Source organism: Anser brachyrhynchus (assembly GCF_964034855.1).
Source record: "Anser brachyrhynchus genome assembly, chromosome: 23".
Lineage (NCBI taxonomy): Eukaryota > Metazoa > Chordata > Aves > Anseriformes > Anatidae > Anser > Anser brachyrhynchus.
Genome location: NC_137716.1, coordinates 6182310 through 6205061, shown reverse-complemented (window position 1 = coordinate 6205061; position 22752 = coordinate 6182310). Strand labels below are relative to the sequence as shown.

Sequence of the window (22752 nt, the reverse complement as noted above, 5' to 3'; positions counted from 1 at the left end):
CTGGGCTGAGCAATCCAGTTCTATTAGCCTCTCCTCATGCATCCCATCCCTCAACACCCTAAAGCTGCTTGGTGGCCTTTGCTGGATGCGCTGCAGTCTGCACACAGGACATTCGACCACACCTGCTCCACCTCTGAGCTGGAAGACCTCTGGAGGTCCCTTCCAGCCTCGGGTATTTCCCAGTTCTTTAGTTGTGGGCTCTAGTCTTCCTTAAATGCTTACAGGAGAAAGCACCCAAGCTCCCAGACACTTAGCTATGGGCAATCCATAACCCCTCCACCCCCCAAATTCTTCAACCTCAACCTAAAGCCAAATGTATCAGCTGTGACTCCAGACCCTAACTGATGGACACAGTGAGGTGCGATCTCGATTCCCGCCACGAAATCTTGCAGGACTCAACAGAAACTACACAGCTAAAAAGCCTGACTGAAAACTTTAACTCTACCCCTCAAGTCTGTACGCACAATACAGAGAAATGGAGGCAAAGCGGCTCATGCACGAAAAAATTCTCAGCAGGAGCACGAGATCAAAACTTTGTGTTCCAATGCCTTCAGCTTTTTCCACATCTCAGCCCCAACCCTGTAAACAGCCGGACAATGTCAAAATTTAGTGACAACTCATTTGACAGTATCTTTATTATACAATGTCTTATTACATACAGCACTCAAAGGACAGCTTGCAGGGAGGAATGGCGACATTTACAGCCTGGGAGGTCCTGTCAGCCTCCAGCCCTCCTGTTTACCTATCTTCACTAAAGCAGCGGTAGCTCCAAAACCCAAACACGCAATGGCACCTGTCATGTAACTGCGAGCTGGAAAAAAAAAAAAGAAAAAAAGAAAAAACAACCGATTAAACCAAAAAAGATCTATCAGGACACAAGTACTACGCAGTAGATCTTGACATATCTGCAATTTTTCATCAGCAGTTCGTGGTCCCTCGACCACGAGTGTGGTCAATAGAAATCAGAAAAATGTATTTTTTCAATTAAGTTTTCTCATGCTTTTTGCCTACAGTTTCAACTATAAATATCTATAATCCACTGCCCTGTCTCCTCACACAATGAATCTTAAATTGCTTATTTCAATGACTAAAACAACAATTGTTACTTCAAATTCTCATCAGTTTAGCAACCAGGAGAAGTAAAGAGAAATCCTACTTCACCAGAATAGCAACTTAAGAAAAAAAAAATCACTCAGATCTTTAGCAAATGCCTGCAGAAAACAGTACTGCGTAAAAATCTGCAGGAATTAATCTAGCCTGACAACATCATGTGAGCAAGAGCCGAAAGATAAAGCTCATCCCTCAGACTGCATGATGAATTCACAAAGCGGATGATAGACTGCATTTTCAATGTAAAATAAATTACATTTGCTGTTAAGAACACAGATTTCCACAACTACGTTTTTCATATCCTGCAGTTTCAAGTTACAACTTGTAGTTATAATCGTCAGAGCTGGGTCAGCTCTGTTTTCAAGCTGTAAATCATCTTGCTATCATCTCCGGTCTCCTTCTGTATTTGTAGTATTTGTTTTAGCAGACCTATGCAATGAAGCATCACTGAAACTGGCATAAAAGGGAATACACATATAGAGATGAATCTTTATCAAATAAGCCTGACATCAAGATTATTTAACTATTTTCCATAACACAAAGGTTGCTGAAAACAGAGAGGGCTCATTTCATTGCGGGCATTACCTCTTGCACCTAAGAGGACTCCTGTTGCACAGCCTCCTATGAAGTAGTTCAACGGATCCTCTGGCTTCTCTCGGATTTGGGCACTGAGGCAGGTAGTCAAGCCAAACACGGCTCCTAGCGTAGCTGTAAACAAAAGGCAAAGAAACGAAATAAACCCCCTCGAGGAACTGAGAATAAAATACAAAGCGTATTTTGCAGAAGCATGGTGCCATTCAGCAGTTCCTCTGGGAGGAAAGAGGACAATGAAGCATTAACATCTGCTTGTGATTACCTGGGGCCATCATAACCCAGACACATGATTAGACTCACGCACTGTGCAAGGCCCATGGGATTCCTTCTGGTACCTCCTCTGGTTCAGAAGCAGCGCGGCCACCCCTGTGCGGTGCAGATCCTGCATGAGCAGGTCCAGCTCGGTCGTGGCTGGAAGGGGCTGTGTGCCACAAGGCCGCCACGTCCGCATGGCTACAGACAAAGGCCACCACGTCCAGCTTGCTTACTAGCTTGGAATTCATAAGACCTCTCGCAGACGAGGCAATGGGGCAGCCCCCAAGCAGTCAGAGGGTAAGAGAAGAGAGGAGCAGGTTTCTCTGGAGCACTCTCCCTCAGGATGCAGGAGATAGCAGAGCAGTGTTTGTGCTCTTTGCTGAAACTCAGCTCCTGAGCCCCTCCGTACCCAGCCTCGCAGGGAATCAGGTAGAGAAACGCAGGTGGCTCTGCTCTCTTTAAAGGTCTGTTTGCCCTTGCACTTTACACCCCCCTTTTGCCTGCCTGGGGCTTCTAATGATTTTTAGAAAACAGAAAAATTGACTGAATTCGTAAGTTACTGATTTTTTAAAAATTGATTTTGATACTGTAAATTGATTCCATAAACTGAATTAAGACAATGCAACGTAGCATTTTCTTGTCTGCCGAATTACATATCCCGTTCCATCTGTGTAACTGAAAACTTTGGCAAACAGCTGTGTCACGCAAACATATAAAAAGCTTCTTTGGTTTATAATATAGGTTCTAGATCAGAAATGTAAAACTGGCTACCAGGCACTGTCTCCAGGTTCTAATTCATCCTTCTGGGAACAACACACAGACTCAAAAATCCCCAAGATGAAGTTTCCAGCCCGTATGGTAACTAATAAACTGGAAGCTCACATTATAAAGCTCATCACTTTTTCCTGCAGAAAATGCAATTACGCTGATCCTAAAGTCAACTTAAAAGAGCACTGAAGAAACAAAACCCATAGACCAAGCGCTGTACTTCAGTTCCCCCCACTTTCACTGCTTCGGACCAAGGACTCTGCAGGCAAAACGCAGGGCTCCAGCCCATCAGGCTTGGCCTCCTTAGCAGTGAACATGATAAAATTCTTCCTCAGGTGTGAAAAGTAGCAAGAGGATTCTGTGCTAGTTTAGGATTACAAGATTTATCCAAGTACTAACTAGTGACATTATCTGGCCCATTACAATGACCTGTTATGGCTCAAGTCATTACGTGAGATGGTAGGTCCTGTTTTAGAGCTGAACAACTCAAAACTGCAGATGTGGATCACTTCTGAATCAGTTTCTAGTTCAGAACACCAGTGCTGGTGAAGAGATAGAGGTGGCACAAGCCATTAAATTACACTGAAAAACGAGGTGAGCTTAGTGAAAAGAAACTGCATTTGCCAAGGGTTTGGGGGGGGGGGGGAACACCCTTGTGGATATGTACCTGCATCTGGAACAGACCCTCAGTTCCCTGCTTACTTCTTCAGCATCCGCTCCCTCTTGCAGACCACAGACAATTCAAGACAACTAAATGGTTTCTTCTTGGCTATACGGCATGATTGGAAAAAAAACCCACTGATTTTCCTTTTAGCTTTTCAGAAACAGAAAGTCATTTATTAAGGGTAGCGCCTAACTTATATGAAGTAGAGAAGTAAAATAATTTTGCTTTTAAGTTTGCTTAAAAATAACTTTTCCTTCCCTTATACTTTTGTCTTAGAACTGAATACACACACACACCCATATGTAAATATATTAAGTATTAAAAATATGTACCTTTCACTCTAGATTGTAAGAAATGCATCTTTTAAGCTTTAAATAAAGAATATGGTACTTGTTCTTATCCAGTTTTGGGGGCATTCCCCACAGGATGCACCTTCAGCCTGAGCTGTGACGGCAGTTCTTGCATATCAAGCATTTAACCAGGAGTTTCTCCTGCCATCCCCCACGCAATTCCTGGTATTCCATTATCCAGCAGAAAACGTGACCCACACGCAAGTAACACTTGCACGTATAAATAAGTACCAAGTTGGGATAAGGCAAAAGGAAGCCACCAGCTGCAGCACTTTGCACTTTGCTTTGAGTCACTTTAGCACTTTGGCTCCCGGCTTCTGTCCTTAAACCGCTCTACGCCTTTGAGGTAGGTGAGCGGTGGAAGCACAGAGCCGAAGGGCCCCGGGGGACGGGGCACGGCAGGAGCCGCATCCCCTCGGCACCGCCACCGCCGCCTCGGGGGGACGCGGCGCTGCTGGAGGGCACAGCCCCTTACCCATCGTGACGCTGTCGGCGGCTGCCATCTGCAAGGCGCCGAGGGCAGAGCTGGGCCGGAGCAGGATGATGCGGTACGCCGACCCGACCAGGCCTGCAAGACGGAACGGGCCGGTGAGCCGCGGGACCAGGCCCGCCGGGAGCCCCCCCTGCAGCGGCGCGGTAGGACCGGAGCCCGGCGCTGCCCCCCCACCCCCCACCCCGAGCACCGGGACCGGCCCCGCAGCTCCCCGGCGGCGTACCGAGGCCGCGACCGGTCCGGGGCCGCCCTGCCCCGCTCCGCCGCCCACCCCCGCCGGAGCTCGCCCCTCTCCCCGGCATCACGGACGCGGCCGCCCCGCTCCTTACCGGCGGCGGCGCCGACGCGGGTGGTGAGCCAGGTGCGGCGCGGGCACTCCTCGCCCTCGGGGCCGTCCCAGTAGCCCGCCATGGCGCCGCAAGGGCACGGCCGCGCTCTCGCGAGATGGCGGCGCGGGGGCCTCGCCTCGCTCCGCCCCGGGTCGGCGGCTGAGGGCGGCTGCGGGGCCCCGGTGGAGCCGGGGGTGGTGGAAGCGGCCCCGGCGGAGCCCCGAGGGGGTTCCTCGGTGGCTGTGAGGGGATTCAGGGCTGGGGAAGGGAGGGGGGATCTCCAGTGCTTGAAGTACTTGCAGTACTTGAAGGGAGCGTGTAAAGAGGAGGGGGAACGCCTGTGTACATGTGTTGGTAGTGATAGGACAAGGGGGAATGGTTTTAAACCAAGACAGGGGAGATTTAGGTTGGAAATTAGGAGGAAGTTTTTTCACTCAGAGGGTGGTGAGCCACTGGAACGGGTTGCCCAGGGAGGTTGTGGATGCCCCATCCCTGGAGGCATTGAAGGCCAGGCTGAACGCAGCTCTGGGCAGCCCACTCTAGTGGGTGGCAACCCTGCCCAGAGCAGGGGGCTTGGAACTGGATGATCTTTAAGGTCCTTTTTAACCCAGCACCATTTTTAAGCCATTCTGTGATTCTACAAGGAGAAGCATTCGTCCCCGAAATCCCCTCACAAGGTTGGATTCTGTCGTGGTTTTAAGCCACGGGGTGAGGCAGGTGGGTGCTGTGCAGCTCGCAGGCCCCTCATGAAGAAACTGCAGGATCGGTGCTTCTGCTGCTTTTCGGGGTTTTAATTAAAATCACGCTCCTTCCGACTCCCCAGCGGTGGTTGGAAGGTGCTGCTGCACCAAGCTCTGCCTCTGTCTGCTTTGTGACGCTCAGGATTTACCAAATTCCTGACATTTTTCTAAGTTCATCTTTAGGTAAAGCAGAATCCCGGAAACCTGGCTGACGGTCACTGTACCTGCAGTTTGATGGAGCTGGTGATGTGCTGCCCATCACAAATACCTTTCATGTGGGATGCGCTGTGTTAATTCCTCTGTCACAAATGAGCAACGAGAATAGATAAAATGCTTCCAGTAGAAAATTAATTTTGAGAAACTGTTTTGAACAAATGTATATTTATACAACTAGTTTTGAGGTGCGTGCTCTGCACCACTAGCCGGCTAAAACTCTTAACGTCCCGAGGAGCGATTGCTTTTTGCTCACAGCAGCAGAGGCATGTGGGAGAAACGCCTTCTGTTGGCATTTGGTTACCTGATGGAATGCTTTCTGAGATTACTGCAGTTTGAAGAAACAGCTGGGAAGTTCCCTAATTCACCTTTTTTTCTGTTGCTGGTCGGCCGTGGGCCAACACACAGGTTCTCTTTCTAAGGTTTTTTCTGTGTAGCTGGCACAAGGAGTCTCACTGTCCCGACCTGACCTGAAGTGGAGACGCAGCTAGGTTCGGGACAGACCTGTCTGTAGGTACAAGTACTGGTCTGACTCCTTCTTCGTCCCACTCCCCAGAACTGATTTCCACAGGTTCAGCCTGGATGTATGTTTAGGCCAGGGGTACCCTTGATGCAGAACTAGCTCATTTTCATCCAATGCAGGGTGCTCTAGCAGAAAGCAGATGTTACGCTGAGCTTGTGATCTTGTCTGTGAAACCTCCAAGACCTGTTGAATTCATTGCATGGCCTCTGTATGCCCAAATGTTTTCTAAAGCGAATGGCTTCCTGAATGTGCTCCTGTTTCCTGAAATTCTTTAGTAGGACAAATTCTGGAAGATTTGTGGCTGCTTCACCTCCTCCTGCTGTGAATAGGCTCATCGTCCACATGCTATGAAGTTACCCTAAACTGAGCTGGTGTTGGAAAACATCATCACATCAGCCTTATATTCTAATGTTTCCTGCTGTCTTTGCATTGGCTTTCACTGATGGATCAGATATAATGCCTACACAAGGACTTGATTATACCTGAAATTCTTTAGAAAAGTAATTGTATTTCACGTTTTCCACACACAGTCAATTCTTGGCTCTTAAAATATGACTTGATTTCAGATAGTACAGCTCTGTACTAACAACATGCCCTTCTGATAGCTCCAATCCTTTAATTTTTCAGCAGTGGATGGTTTTGTGGTTGTGCATTTATTTTTGGTTTTGTTTTTGTTCATTTGTGTGTGTGGTTAAGGGCTACAGATATAACTAGTTAGGACTTGAGCTATTTCCTTTGGATTTTCAAGGGCTCTATTCTAATTCTCTGTCCTCTGTATACTGTTTTATCTTTTTCTTCTGAAATAATAAAGATGCATCGACACATTTATGCCACACTAGTGTAGGTTACACTGTATGTATTTTTCAGTGGTTGTCAGTTTGCTAATAAAAACGTTTAACTCACTATCAAACTTTCTCAGTGGTATGCCTTCAAATCAGGCTCTTCCATTTATATTTTGCCACTGTTAAAATAACTTCAGTAGCTGACTGGATAAAGTCCATACCTGGCTGGAATCTTGGTTCAAGCTTTATCTCCTCTTTAAGCATCTTTAAGGTACGCTAAAGCGTGTAGCAAAAATATAAAGCATGTAGCTTTACTGTACCTTAAAGATTAAACTGGAGCTGCTGAGTGGCATGCAAGTTGGGGATGGCAGGCTCATCTCCATTCCAGAGCTGTCCCAACTGTCAGTTTTAGGGTTGGTATTTGGGTATATTAACGAGTCTCAGCCTAGTCTTAAAGTGTCTGCTTATGGTGACTGTTGTATCCAGCAACAGCAGCAGGGCCACTCTACTACTTCCCCTGCGCTCCAAAAATTTGCCTGTTCTTAAAAATAGAAACCAAACCCAACAATCAAGTACTCGCAACTTATTAAAGGAAGCAGGTCATAGGGCAGTTTTATTCCTCCTGCTAAGCACATCTAATGAAGGGTAGAATCACTATTACAGACAGCAGGACTAGAAAACCCACGACAGCAGTCACAGTGTCATGATGCATTTGCCCCAATGTAAACATATTGGAGCCAGTAAGCCTTGCACGGAGTAAGGTTCTACACTGGGTAACAAATGGTGCTCTAGTTTGAGCAGCTATTGAAAGCCCTTCTGTCCTGAGTGCATATTACATGTAGTTATTACCTGTAGTAGATTCATACTGCATCTCCTGCACGCTCTTCAGGTTTGTGCTCAAGACACCTCCTAGGCTACTAATGCTCATCACAGAACCGTTAGGAGACAGGAGCTTGCAACTTACTATAAATAATCGAGTTCCAGGTAAAGCAACAAGCAAGTCAATCTAATTAATTAACATTACACTTAGACCATCTATCTTGAGTCAAAATAATTTGGTTGCAGAGGGTTTACCGTAAGCTGCGGCTATATGCCAGAGTTAGGTAATCCAGGGACAGGATTTGTGTTACCTCCCTGAACTGCTGAAGGTGGGGGGTAAAATGACTTGCCGTTGTGCTACAAGCACCTCATTTCCCTTCTTCCTCTGAAACTGTTGTAGAAATAAGGGCAGAAACACTGCCCTGTAAATCATATCCGAAAAGAATTCCCCATTCTCCCCTCTTTTGGGAGCTTTTTGCATGGGCTTGCTCTCCACATAGTTCAGCGGCCTAAGCTTGTAATCCGAACTTGTCAGAAAAGGAATTTTACCTCGTCTGCAAAATGGGCTAATCAAATCCAATGTCAACAATCAGTAAGCTGCTTTCCAGTGCTCGGTGTAAGAAGCAAGCTCCTCATCCCATGTGCACAATTGGTAGAGTCTAATGATTTTTCGGGACTATTCAGATAACTGCCATCAGCAGCCATGTCCTCAAATTGGTTTGATTGATACCTCCAGGTCTCTTCAAGAGTGAGAGGAGGACAAATACAACATTATTACTTTTTTTCCTAGGTTTCATTAGAAGCTGAGAGTAACCTACCAAAATTCAATCAGCATCTCCTTTAAAACGCACCCCCCACTCAACGCACAGATACATTCACTGCCCCCAGCAACAGAATTCCTGGGGTTCCTGCTGACAAATTCAGCTGTAGTTCTTTAAACCCTTGAAAAAATGTAGTCACTCAAAAGGGAACTTTGAATACTATCTTAAAAAAAAAATAAAGAAAAATCTTTGAGCATTTCTGTATAAGAGAGCTGTAACCAAAACCTATGCATTAGGAATTACAATTGACTTGAAGAGTCTCGTTTAGCAATTGTACCTTGGCACCTTTGTTGCTCTGTCCTTGTCTTTACAAGGTGGAAAAAAATGGTTATCCCAGAAAATTAAAATACTATTTTGTAATGTCATTTCTGAATTATCTGCTATCCACAAGCTGTGAACTCAAGTCCATTATAAGAAAGTCAGTGCACCAAAAGACCAAAGAACAAGGGGAGAAAAAGCGCACAGTGAAAAGTCAGTTTAATGAAATCTTGCATGACAAATTATGGCAATTATCATAACTGGAATTGCTAAGACTAGAGATTACGGAGAAACATGGTAACTTTTCAAATCTGTAACATGTTTCTAGAAAGGAAATAAACCATTTTCTATACTCACTGGGAGAACAAGAGGCCAGTCAAACTGCAGAAAATGGGATGCATTAGGAAGAGTCTATTTAACGGCAGCAATACCTAAGCAATGGAATTGATTGGTACCTCGACGACGAGACAAGGGGGAGAGCCATCAAAACGTTGTGGGTCTTTTATTATTTTATTTGGTTTTTATTCCTGTAGGCTTCTAACAATGTGGACACCTGCTCAGCCCGCTTTTAGTGGCAGACTGCCAAGGACTAGTTTGAGATCTTTCCCTGCCCCGTCTTCTCCGAAGCAGTGCGTTGCACACTGGGAAACGGACTGTGGAAAGATGCCAAAATGACACATTTTCTTATCTCAATGTTTAAATTTCCTGCAGGTCTAATCTTATTTTATATATATATATTTTTTGAAATAGGTTTATTTTTTGTTTTACTAACACCACCATACTTGTAGTATTTCCCCATCAAGTGTGTTCAATGTTATCAATCTTCAGTAACCTGTTTTCCTAGAAATTGTTAATAACTATGGTGACATCAGTCAGCAGCCAGAACAAGAGATGCAGTAATTGCTAACAACATCCATACATCAACAACAGACTTAGAAGCAAAGATGCAGGGGGAGGGTGGTGCAAGGGACGATCGTTGTAACACGGCACAACTGGGCATCATCGGCCTCCTAAGAGCAGGAGGGTCAAGCACAGGAAACACAACACAGGGCTTGGGTTGTTTTGTTTGCTTGTTTTCTGTTAGAAGATTTAATGCAATCCCCAAATACACTTTCATATGACAGTCTTGCATAAGTCTTTCAAAACACATGGGCATTATCTGGTTTTACTTGTCAGTAATTTACTAAGGCTTAAAGCAGAGAATGAAATAGAATTTTTGCTTGGTCTAACTATACCTTGCTGGACAGGGCTTGAAGTAAATCTATAGCTAATTCTGTTAGTGATTCACACTACTATTTTTCTCTTCATTGTAAACATATGCAAGGCTTCTAGCTGAAATAAAATTTGTATCTGTAAGTAGCTGCCAGATTTACTTTTTTTTGGAATGCTGTAGGTGCCTGTGTACCACCTCTAAATCCCATCAAAGCTGGCATGCTTATTCCATTATTATTAATCTTCATGCACCATCAATTTCATGTTTAGGTAAAGCACCTCAAAGTGAGACTCTGCATAGACCCCAAAATGAATGGATTTTGGGACCAGGAAATAACACCTGTTTCTCCACAATTAGGCTCTGCTGACAAAGACACCTTATTAATTTTCTTATGCTGACAACAATAAACTTTATGCTGCAAGGTTGTTTAAAAAGAGTAGTTTAAAATCTGAGTATCAGTGTAAAAAGATCAAAGATCCAAAATGCAGATCACTCATTTGAAAATACAGAAGTTCCCCAGGACATGTGATGAAGAAACAATTGTGTGGGTGGGTAGTAAGAAACACGCTCGTTTTCTGTTAGCGAGTTGCAAGGGAAAGGGTGCATCACAGGTTTGTGCGTGGTTAAAGAAAAACAAAACAGAACAAAAACCCACAACTGTAGGGAGGAATAAAAAATGTAAAAGGAATGAGCAGACAGTCCAGGGAAATCATGAATGCAATGGCACAGCTAATCATTAGCCCCTTTTTACTCCCAAGATGCTCCTTCAGAAGGCTATCACAGGAAAAACAACCTTTCTACCCCCCCGCCCCGCCACGTGAAGTCTCCAACAGTGGCTAAAATTGGCCAACAATTAAATTAAACGTTCTCAACCCCCAATGAAGAAAAGTGTGTTTTCATAAAATAAAGGCAATAAGGGCTGTTTTGATCTTTGAATAAGTTAAAAGTTGCTTTTGTGCTGCAACCTAGGTTTTCATTTTCAATTCATGCCACATTAAAATAAATTGGAAGGGGAAGAAGCATTTAAATGGTGCATTTAGACCTCCTTAATCTAAAGGAGAAAGGGCAAGCAAATGAGAAATTATCTAGCAGTAAACTACTTATAAAGAACATAGAACATTTTGGGGAATTTACAGAAAAATGATGCAGTCACTGGTCTTAGGTGACTACCAAATTCCAACTGTGCTCCATAACACCAGATGTTTTAATAACAAAATAAAACTCGACTTTCACACAAAAGGCCCAAATGATCAGAAAACGTCCAAAGTAAAAAAGTGAGCTACGGTTACAGTAGGAGTACTTCAGAATTACACACAGGAAAACACATTCTTGCTTTTATTTTGGTGGAACAGAATACAATATCCTTCAGCCCAAACTATTCAAAGCTGGCAATATTACCTTTTTTCTTCATGCTGCAAGACTTCAGGAAACAGAATAAGGACAGGAAGGGTTAAAAGTTAATTTTCTATTTAAGGCCGTTAATTCAGCAAGATATTTAAAAATGTACTCAACTTTAAGCATGAATAGTTGCATTGACTTCAGTAAGATTATTCACATGTAGTTAAGTCAGGCAAGTGCTTAAATGGCTTGTTGAATCAAGCCATTAAATGAGAGCTGCTTTATTATACAGATTTATTTTAATGGCTGACCAAGCTCATTACATGAGCCTATTTTATTCTTCCAAGGGCTAACAGCTGCTTCCTCATCAACTTTTCTGAAGGTGTAACCTGTATGCCTCCCTACACTTTACTGTAGCCACAGAAACATATAATTTTCTAAGAAAAATTGTATGCAACATCTATTATATATAGTGGCTTAGCTCTCCCTTAAATAGTAACAGAAAAGAACAGTACAAAACAATAGTTTCACTTTTTCAACACACAAGAGCATCTTATTGAAAAACTAAAATAAAAAAGTATCACCACAATATAAATCCCCAAATAATAATAATGAAATGGGAAGAAAGAAAAGGAGTTAGCAAAATGTCCTGTGGACTTTAAAGTCTCTTATTAACGCATTAAAAAAGCTTCTCTGGTGAATCACAATGTTTTGTTTCTTTCTGTTTACAAACCCACTAGACAGGGAACAACGGTGTCCACAACCTACGTTGGGATTAAAAGGTAAAAATGCAAGCTGCCCCATCTGCAGTCCAAAAAGAGAATGAACCCAAAAGGGCAGTCAGTGAGCGTAGGAACTGGTGAGGACCCGGTTTCCCTGCAGGTGGCAGAAACTCATAAGGGGGAGTAGGGGGTTACCAAAGCAGAATTCATGTTGGAACCGTGTCGGAAAGTTCTATCTCGGAGGCCTGCAAGACATGAACTACTGAAGAAACAGTCAAAAGGTCCCAATGAAAAGCTGTGACAAGCTGTAATGTGCCATTTTAATTACAAGGAAGAGGGGAAATGTTTGGTTGTTGTTTTTTTTTGGCTCATCAATATGATGAGCTTTCACGTCCCAAACCACATTCAGGTAGTTTCCAAGTCTGCTTTTTTTTTTTTGTATGGAATCTACTGATCCAGACCAAAAAACCAAACAAACAGAACAGGGATGCACAGTTCTTAAGTCCTGGAGCCTTCAACACTGCCTGAAACAATAGCTGGCCTGGGGTATCCAGAGAGATGCCTGCAAGATGGTGTTCATAGCAGCCTTGCAAGCAGATCGGCTCACATCTGCTATGTGCTGCCAACATTCTGCCCGTCACCTTCGTCATTAGGACCTGAAACAGACAATAGTTTTGTTATATCTTTTTTCTTGCCTTACACTAAGAGATCTCACTTGAGAAGCCTACAGATGTCTCACATTTAGGATTTCAATGACAGATTAGAATGATAGTTGCTTCTCTCCCCCCTCCCTCCAACTGACATATTCCCTCTACAGATTAAGTCCTGTCCACTGCAAAATTTTATATTCTTGACTAGTCTGGTTTTGGGATCCCAGTAGCATCCCAGAGCTCAGTTTCCAGCCTAAGTCCACACACTGTGTTTTTTGTTTTAAGTATTGGTATTATTAGTATTTTTCCCCAGCAGTGAGTCAGGTTGGAGCACTGATCTCAGTAAAAGATGGGATGTATTAAGCTGTGGGAAGGCAAAGCACAGACAGCTTGAGGTCATAAGGAAACCTTCCTCACACTAATGATTAGTGTTTTTTTCAACTATGGCCTCTCTGCATACAATGAAAGCAATTACACTCTTTCCACTTCTTTTTGTAAACTTTCTGCTTTCCAAATAGCATTCTACTCAAAGGTCAGCCTGGAAGACTGATGGTCTTGTTGGTTTTGTTGTTGCTGTTGCTGCTGCTTTGCTTTTTTAAAGTGCAAACCTTGGCCACGTGGAAGGCAAAACTGAAACTCAAAACCACCTTTAAAGGTCCTATAAACAAAGCTAGAACCAATTGAAGCATAGATCACTTCTGCTAATCTGTGACATGTAACTCGGCAGACAGAAGCAGCAGCCTTTTTACCAGTCTGGAGAAGTAACTAGAATCATAGAATGGCCTGGGTTGGAAGGGACCTCATAGATCATCCAGTTCCAACCCCCCCCTGCCGCAGGCAGGGATGCCACCCACTAGATCAAGTTGCTCAGGGCCTCATCTAACCTGGTCTTGTACACCTCCAGGTCAGAAGTATATCTACAGTGTACAGAGAAGACAAACAGTCTGCCTTAAACAACAACAAAGAAAATGTATGGACAGGAAGAAATCCCATGTCTTTCTTGCTTACCACTTCCGACTGATCCTGAAGGTGCAAGGACATCATCATCACTGTCTTCCTCGTTTGATTGTGTTACTTCTGGCTCGGGTGCTACATTCTTGACCTCTTGTTCTTGTTCCACTCTACTCCGCAAAGCCAAGATCCGGTGGTGTAATGCAGCATACAACTGCCCTGTATCTTTAGAGCTTGCCTACATTTTTTTTTTTTTTTAATATTCAGAAACAAGAAAAGGTGCAAGGAATTACAACAGAATAAAGCATTTACTTAATCTACAACAGTGAGGCCAAGTTTCACAAGCTACTTTTCAGTTTTCTCATATAGGCATTTTTCAACCTAAGTCACAATGGGTTGTGGTATACATAGTAAGATGTTAGATATACTCAATTCTGATGTTTAGAGTATATTCCCCTCTGCTCAGCGCCAACCTTCTCTGGATAACATAACTAGTACTCGCTGATTTTATATAAGCTTCTTCACCCAGGTGTCATACAGCTTTCCCAACACCCCCAAAAAAACTTAAGATAAAAAGATCTTTTTATTAAAAAGTTTGGTTTGCACAGATTTTCCAGGTTTGTCAATCATTCAGCTTCACATATTTGTTAATCATAATCAGGTCATTCAATTGTTTCATAATACATCTACATAAAATTTCAACGTACGATATACTGAGAAAACTGAATGGGCATGCAATCGGGCAGGTGGTAGGTTGGTGGTTGCTTTTTTGTTTGTTTGTTAAAAACGCACACACACACAAAAAAACAACTCTCGTAAGAGAGCCATCAGTTCCATAGAACAGCACTTGTGACTATCTGTCCAGAGTATTTCTTCTCTTACTCTAAAAGTGGTTTATGTCCAATTTACAGCTTCAAAAAGAGCAATTTTTTTAGGCCTGTCAAACTAAGTATTCTGTGAACATTATAATCAATTTAAAAGAACTCTTATGAAGCTCTGTATGCACCATGTCAATGAATTCCTCACATTAACTACTATTACCTTTACCCAAAGTTAACTTTAAGGAAACAATTTCACTTCTTAGATTACTTCATAAAAAAAATTGTTTCCACATCCAGCCCAACCTGTCACTTAAATCAGTCACCTCTGTATTTGCAAAATTCCCCTGAAGAGAGCTGCAGTGCAATCAATTATTCCATACAAGGTATTTTTAGAATTGATTAAAAAAGTTAATACTGAATAACCTGATGACTTGTCAAGTCTAGAGAAAAGTGGTGAGAAAAGTTAACCACTCATTTCAGTGCTTTTTCTTCATCACTGGGTATTTGGTACCTAATACCAGACTCTGGGATTCCAGATCCCAGTCCTACAAACTTAACGTCACAAGAGAAGCTTTTTGTTGCTGTTCTCTTAATTTCTGGTCCACTTTAATTCTTTAGCAACCCCTTCTGTAAAACCAGTATAAGTCAAAATAATGTGTTCAGACCTCTCAAATCTGTAAGTGTTCTTGGCAGGCATTAGGGAATGACCCCTCTTTCTTGCTGACTGCATTATAATCTCTCAAGTGTTATAGTAATTCTAATTGTCATTCCTGGTTACCCACTTAGCAAGCATCAAAATCACTTTAACTGTCCTGCTACTGCTTGGTATAGTCTGTATTAAAGGAAAATATTAAAGGAAAATCGAAGATAAAACATGTTACCCTTAATTAGTAACTTACTGTTCTTGACAGATATTTAGTGTTTCACTTTTAGTGAGTGTCTGTGCATCCACCCTCAATGTAGATAGACAACAATAACTTTCCTGTACTACAAATTGCTTAAGAATTTGAAACTTAGGTTTCGTTACACAGAAAACTATGAAATTCCTATTTTCCTTTGATAATAGAAAATGATTAGCATTAATCTTATGCTGCAGTTATAGCCTGAATAGACGTGAAACAGATTCCACAACTCCATGGTAAATGCTTTGGAAAAATCAGGCTTCCTAGAGCAGCCTTTATGGGGCACTTCTTCAAAACTAGTAAAGATTTTCAGAGAAGAAAAGTCTGTTAAGCCCCATGTCTTGGGAAGGGGGGAACAGGGTGTGGAGAAGAATGGGAACGTTAGCTCAACTGCAATTTAAGCAAGCACCAATTTCAGTAGAGAGATTAAGGCGTAAACCAAAACTACTCACTGATATAAGAAAAACTTTAACGCCCTGGTCCTCTGTATCCATGGCGGTGATCCGGATACTCTTCTCACTGGCTTTATCGATCTGCATCTGAGCCCAGAGCTTGGTGTTTAAGATTAACCTGAGACTCCCCTGAGTCCTCATCACTAAAGCAAACATACAAGATCCATTAGGTGGAAAAAGACACAACAGGAACACGAGAATAGCCAAAATGGCTCTTTGTGTGTGTGTGCTGTGAGGCTGGAGCAGGGGGAGGAGAGAGAAATTCTTAAGTCTCCTCTACAATGAATAAATATCAAGGCAAAGCCTTTGAAAGAGAAGTCTTGTCATGAGTGTTCAGAAGAAAGTAGGCTATTAAAGATGATAAGACACGTCTAAAGATATTTAGCCCAACGTCTCACATGTTTAATACATCAAAGTTCAGTGGTCAGATCTGAGCTGATAATCTCAGGCTAATGCACCTTCCTGAAGGTCTGAAAAATTGTGCAGTATCCAAAGAGACTTTCCTCCCCCAAGCGCCCAGTCCTGAAGAGCAGAGAGCCCAGATCTGAAGAAGGTTGCCATACATTTCTAGTCAGCAAATACAGCTTGCTTTTAGGGGGAATTAAAAAAAAAATGGAACATTTGCTACAATAGGAGAATATAGGCAAAATATCCTGTCTTTGGAGGAAATGGTCATAAAATAAAGCAAGAGAAAAGGGCCAAATTTCCTTCTGAGTTGCTGTAACTAACATGACCTAAAGCAGATGCTATTGTGTGTCATGGAAACATCCTATGAAAATTACACAGACTATCATACAGTAACTCATTTCCCCAGTTCCTCTTACCCAGCCGAGACTGTAATGTTCCATCGTCCGCTGAAGCCATATCATTGAGTCTAAGAAGTCCTCGACCTCTTTCTACCCAAGATTGAGAGTTTTTATCAAATACAAACAGCTTGCACTGAATCTGTAACAGAAAATATCTCTATAGCATAATGGTTGATTTTCAAATTCTGTATTTGAATTTTAAACTGTTTTAGCTGTGTCATCATCCCTTTTGCAATAAGTCTCTCAAAATATGTTAACTGGTATCAGAAGGTTTTATTAATGGAAGTTAAATATCTATGTTCAAGATCAAACAACAAGAATGATTTTCAGAGTTACTCTCTTCAAACCTTCACATCCCATGTTCCTCACATGTGTGCATGCACCAGGTGGTATATATATTTGCTTTCCCTCTGTTTCTCTGTCTTCCTCTGACACAGAACACCCAGCTCTGTATACTTAATTTGTGCCAGATTAATGTTGTTCTGTCTGTACAAGTCCCATTCAGTATTCCAGTGTATTAAGTATCACAGGGAAAAAGAAGAGAAGTTGGGTGAGAAGACTATTAAGCTACAACATAGCAGAGGACTGATTTGCATGAGTAAGTATATTACTGCTAAAATTTTCAAATTGTGGTTTTCCTAAGCAAAACACGACACTCCCATCTTGCTATTATTATAGATTATATCTTGCTTGGTCTGAGAAAACGAACATTATGATTATTTTGTACAATAATACAACTTCAACTGATATGCATTAGTTACTGAAAAAGTATATCTGTTTGATGTGAGAAGAGACCAAAAAGTCATGGCAAAAAACTATTCAATAATGATACCCCACAATGTAATTCGGGTGCCAAGATACATAAAAGATCAAGAAAAAAAAAAACATAAACAGAGTTACAAAGGGAGGAGGAAAAGAGGTATATACCTTTCAGATTCACACCAAAACCCTGCTTGTTTCTCTTAGAGACACACTGAAGTTAGTAAGTAAATTTAAGGTAATGAGTAACTACAAAGTTAAATAAATCACTGAAATCAGAAGTCTGAGTCATAACAACATCTTTTTAAAATGTCACTAATTCAAGCAAATACCCTCAAAATAAACTCTTGAGTACTGTTTTTTATTGTTTCTGCCAGGCATAATGGCCCATTCTGAGTTTTAAAAAAATATTCAGCAATACAGTAAGTATAATTGTTTTGCGATTAATTCAAGGAAGTATGCTTAAGATTTGTCTGGGTTGTCCAAATGCTGAAATTTATCTGGAAAGAGGAAATTAAGAAACAACAGAGTAAGGATCTGATAATAAATATCCAAAGTCTGCATTCTAACACATGAAAGCACATCAGAGATAAAGAAGATGGCTCAGCTGAAGGAACAGGTGGTGCCCTGGACACCCATATTAATCCCCACAAGCTCAAAGCTCCCCTACATTATCAGTTTCTTACCTGTAAAACATTACTTTCGGCTTCCTCCCCAGTAATCACTTCTACCTTCGCTAATAAACACTTCCTTGCTGTTGCTTTAGTATAGGCTGCTGCAGACTCTGCCAGTGACTCTGAAATATTATTAGCTGAACAAAATTTTGAAAGTTTATTTTGAGAACGATTAGCTTATAATTATATAGGATTTCTGAAGTTCTCACAAGTAAACCAGAATTTAGAGAAAAAGTACAGAAGAGGGACAGGAACAGAACATTAGAAACAGGCTTTAAGTTTAAAGCAGAAGTTAAAGCCTCCCCTTTCAAGTCTTGTTTTATAAACGCAAGAAGATGCAAAGCACAGAAGAAAGAAGTTATTGAAAATTTTGTTCCCACATAAAATGTTTTTTTACATACAACTACGCAAAACCTTTACTAACTCATATACACCTACATATCTGTAGGTGTTCCAGCAGTACTAATACTGCTACCAGCTAGCTACACTGTTGTGCCTACATATGTATGGCATGATTCATTTTCCAATTTTACATTGGCCCGCAAGCAGTTTGCTGGAGAAAACCCACTGCTCCCAAAATTTCCAGCAAATCTTGCACATCTGAAGAGGCACTGGGGTCTAGAATCCAGCAAACAATTTTTGGTTGAAACAACACATTTGGTACACCCACTCAACACAATATACAATCACTGGAAGTATAACAGAATTGTTAAGAAATGGTTTGCAACATTTCTTCTACACTCTAGAGGTCCAAGTATCTTCTCTATTAAAACCTGCTTTCACTGCTGAAGACAATCCTAATATTGCAGAAAAAAAAAAAACACATGAAAAAGACAGCATAACCTGTATGTGTTTAATAGTAGAGACAGAAGCACAAGAGTATCTACAGCATGCAACATGTAACCCCCCCCAAGCCCCAAAAGGCTCTGTCTTTGGTTAGAAGAGACAATAAAGGCAACATTAGATGTTTTTATAAAGTAACAGAATATTGAAAACTTCAGTCACATAAACAAGGCTTAACTACCATTCCTAAAAAAAACGTTTTCTATTTCACCTTTCTCTGGTGTGGCTTCCTGAGAAGATGATTCGGACCCAGACTCTGTAGCAGCATTCTCCTTATTACTCTCTGTGCTACCTTCATTTGATTTTGGTGGACTCTATCACAAATAGAAGATGAGGTAAACAGAAGAGAAAGCATACGCTAATTTTAGTTTTGCAGAAGACTAGTCATCAATCACTGAGGGAGGCCCCTAGTGTTTATAAACCATGTGGCAAGAGAAGAATCCCACAGATGACATCCTTTCACAGTAAAAGCTGTTTTACTGCCCCAGCCAAGGAATTAAATGGATCCTGACCTAAGAAAAAACACTTCAAATTACTTTGTCCTCAACTGAAACCAAATTTCAACCCTTAATTTGAGGTTATGTCCAAACAAAGCTAACTAATTTCAGCTACAGTTCAACTTGAGACATACTTGCCTGACTACCCCGCTCAATGGTTAGATAATTATGAATGCACAGTATTAAGTGCTTCCCTTTTGCACCATCATAACAATAAAACAGAAGTAGGAAACACTAAGGCACTAGAAATTATACCCGGGGGTTGGTAAACAGTTAAGCACAGGATTTTCTGAGTTGTACCTCAGTACTGAGGTAGTTATCTTACTGCTGGACTTGAAATCCCGTCATTTGGAGCACCATGTAATTGACTTTCTGTCAATGTAGTTCTAGTGAAGAAGCCATTGAAAGGAAGCAAGCTGTGCCATATTTAAACTGCTTGGATTTGAGAACCATGTGCACCACAGAGAAGGCATTCTACCTCCTTCCACTGGCAATGCTTGGCAGGGAAATCCTGGAGGGCACTGCAGCAGCACCCAATAGTTCATACAATGAAACCCCCAGATTTCACTCAGTTACCTACATGGGAAACCACTGAAAGGAATCTGTGCTCCAGTGACAAGCATGTTTAAATGCTTGTAATACTTGTATATTGCACATTTCCTGAGTGAGAACCCATAACACAAACTTCACAGAAAATCAGAACACTTCATAAAAAGCGGATACTCACTAGGACACGCTCACTCATGTTCTGTCCAAAAACAAACTTGTTGCTAGATGCATCTGCACTGTTTGTAGAGTTCTCTATACTAGAGGGGAAAAAATGTTTCTGTAAGTCAAGAAAATACCTGTTTAACCTCTACAGATCAAATTCCTCAAAAAGTGAGCAACTATTACTGACTTTAAAAAATTAACTATTGGTTTCCATAGAAACAAAATAAAAAATTAATTTAACTTGGTAACATGAGAGCATGTATCATTTTTACAGAATAATTATCTCAGAATAATGGCAAATGATTTTGTCACTGTAAATATTTTCCCTCTGTATATCTAATTACTTATTAAGCAATGCTGAATGCTAAGCAAGGGCTTACTATTTAATCACATAGCATACTTTTTTAAAAACGGTATTCTACATGCACAGCAAACTCAAACCACTACACATTCTTAGGTCAATTTTCTCAAAAAGTCAGGGAAAGAACTGAAACAATAACAGTTGCAATATCAAAACTGAAGCAACAGTAGCAGGGATGAGCCATGCCTTTTCTTGGACTAGCTGCAGCGTTACAGACTTCCCAAGAAGTCTCACAATCAAGACTCATCCCTCTCGTTTTCCTTATAGAAGAGCAACCTCCCACACGTGACATTTTTATTAGAAGATTTTAAACCCCTTTTTAGGAAGGGCAACAGTTTTACTACCATTTTACAGACTCAAAAATTGAACAAGTCATTGTTCATCCACCTTCCCTGCATGCATAGCTCTCTAAAAGTTAAGTTCCGCTCTAATATTCAGGTCCAAAAAGGAATATTCAAAGACTGATAAGGGAACTGATACACTTCCAGAACAGATGTTACATGCCTACCAACAGGCAGGGAACTTCATGCAACTGATCAGCAAATCTGAAGGTTAGAAGTGTTTCAAATGAGCAAGGCAATAAACCAGAGGCTCTGTAACTGCCATTACACTGTACGATCACCAGGAAAGATGGCCCAAAAACCAAAACTGTTTTGGGACAGCCAATTCCTTAGACCTTCCACAGGTAGGCGTGAACAGGAAGACAACGTCCTGGAGACTCTCATGAAATAAAGACATCCAAAGTGCACAGCTGAGCTCATGTTACGAATACACCTGTTTTGCAGAAGGAGCTGTTCTGTGTAACCATGATCAGACAGAAATTAAAGACAAAAATAATTCAGAAAAAAATCTGAAGCTTGCTACCTCCTTTCTTCAGAAGCCTGGGTTCCCACTGACCCAGTTATAATCCCTGCATCCAAAAAAGAGCAGAATCACAAATAACTTTGAGCACAAGTTAAGGATATAGGCTTCTCTGTAGTCTCACCTGGAACTGATGTACTGTAGGAAATAATTTGTTGCAGAAGGCGTGTCTGATGTCGGAAGGCCAGCATTCTGCACATCGGCAGTTTCATCACTTTCATCTCCTAACTACAACAACAGTATTTATTAAAACAGCTTTAACTATGAATCACAAGAATTTCAGCTCTTTTCTCCCTCAAGTAAAAGTTGTATCCACAAGCACTTTCTAAAATAAAATAAGATAACCCCATATCCCCGTACTGCACTTTTTCTTTTGTTACGCTAGAAAACCTGTACAAACTTGTATTATGAGGGGGTACAAACAATCTAACCCAAATACTTCATGCACAGATTTGAACCCGTGCTGCCCTGTTTTTCTAATTTTTTCTGTGAAACCCTGGTTGCATAGGAGCATCTTAGGAACACATTTCAACTTAATTCTAACCCAAAAAGTGAGAGAAAATATTGTGCTGCACTGATCTGTTAGAGTAGGTCCAGAGGAGGGCCTAGAAGATCATCAGAGGGCTGGAGCACCTCTCCTATGAAAAAAGGGTGAGTGAGCTGGGGATGTTGAGCCTGAAGAAAAGGCTCGGGTGTGACCTTAGTGCAGCTTTTCAGTACTTAAATGGGGACTTAGAAAAAAGATGGAGAGCAACCTTTTGCTAGGGCAGACAGTGACTGGACAAGGGGGAATGACTATAAACTAAAAGAGGGGAGATTTACAGTAGAGGTTTGGAGGAAATTCTTCACTCAGAGGGTGGTGAGGCACTGGAACAGGTTGCCCAGGATGCCAAATCCCTGGAGGTGTTCAAGACCAGGTTGGATGCAGCTCTGGGCAGCCTGCTCTAGTGGTTGGCAACCCTGCCCAGGGCACGGGGGGTGAAACTGGATGGTCTTTAAGATCCCTTCCAACCCAAGCTGTTCTATGATTCTGTGATTTGTAACAGTAACAGGAGTTTACTAAATAACTGGAAGACCAATTTTACTAAGCAGCCAGCTGAACTGTGTACACAGTTTTGGATTTGGCAAGTATGCAAGGAAGTTTTAACCCCATTATATAATGGTTTTGAATAACTTTATAAACAGTGTGCAACACTCATGCCAACAAATAGTCAAGTCCAGTGTCTCTTATCCTCGCTTAAATAAATCAACTCCTAGTCAAGATAACAAGCATGTGTTTACCTTAACTCTATCTCTTAAGTTTTGCCCAAATACAAATGCTTGCTGTGCATTTAACTCCGCCTTCTCGCAGCTGTCGTCATCTGAAGTGTTGTTGGACTCTTTTTTCTGACATTCTCCTGCCTAAAGAAATTGAAAATCTTAGTCTAGATAATTAAAATCATTTTCCTTAAGCAAAAAATGAAGCTTATGAT

The 22752-nt window shown here is 41.6% G+C and overlaps 2 protein-coding genes and 1 long non-coding RNA gene across 4 annotated transcripts in view; 1 reads left to right on the top strand and 2 right to left on the bottom strand.

Annotated features, from left to right (window-relative positions):
- Positions 1 to 605: 605 nt before the first annotated feature.
- Positions 606 to 4724, bottom strand: NDUFA11 (NADH:ubiquinone oxidoreductase subunit A11). The gene is made up of 4 exons (XM_080566289.1): positions 4564 to 4724; positions 4217 to 4309; positions 1696 to 1818; positions 606 to 811 (listed from the first exon to the last, which is right to left on the bottom strand). The coding sequence occupies exons 1-4, from the start codon at positions 4643 to 4645 to the stop codon at positions 699 to 701; spliced, it is 411 nt and encodes a 136-aa protein (XP_080422415.1). The 5' UTR covers positions 4646 to 4724; the 3' UTR covers positions 606 to 698.
- On the top strand, positions 4240 to 15287 carry LOC308182170. Its single transcript, XR_013941707.1, has 2 exons — positions 4240 to 4377; positions 13547 to 15287. It is a non-coding gene; the product is annotated as an uncharacterized lncRNA (long non-coding RNA).
- RANBP3 (RAN binding protein 3) overlaps positions 11240 to 22752 on the bottom strand; it is a 53287-nt gene continuing 41774 nt past the window's right edge. For both annotated transcript variants that reach the window (XM_080566235.1, XM_080566234.1), the window contains 9 exons: positions 22562 to 22681; positions 21405 to 21508; positions 20075 to 20153; positions 19062 to 19164; positions 18020 to 18144; positions 16593 to 16713; positions 15769 to 15911; positions 13651 to 13831; positions 11240 to 12648 (listed from right to left, as the gene is read on the bottom strand). In XM_080566235.1, coding sequence (XP_080422361.1) covers positions 12605 to 12648; positions 13651 to 13831; positions 15769 to 15911; positions 16593 to 16713; positions 18020 to 18144; positions 19062 to 19164; positions 20075 to 20153; positions 21405 to 21508; positions 22562 to 22681 — 1020 coding nt within the window. In that variant the 3' untranslated portion in view covers positions 11240 to 12604. The remainder of the gene's footprint in view (positions 12649 to 13650; positions 13832 to 15768; positions 15912 to 16592; positions 16714 to 18019; positions 18145 to 19061; positions 19165 to 20074; positions 20154 to 21404; positions 21509 to 22561; positions 22682 to 22752) is intronic.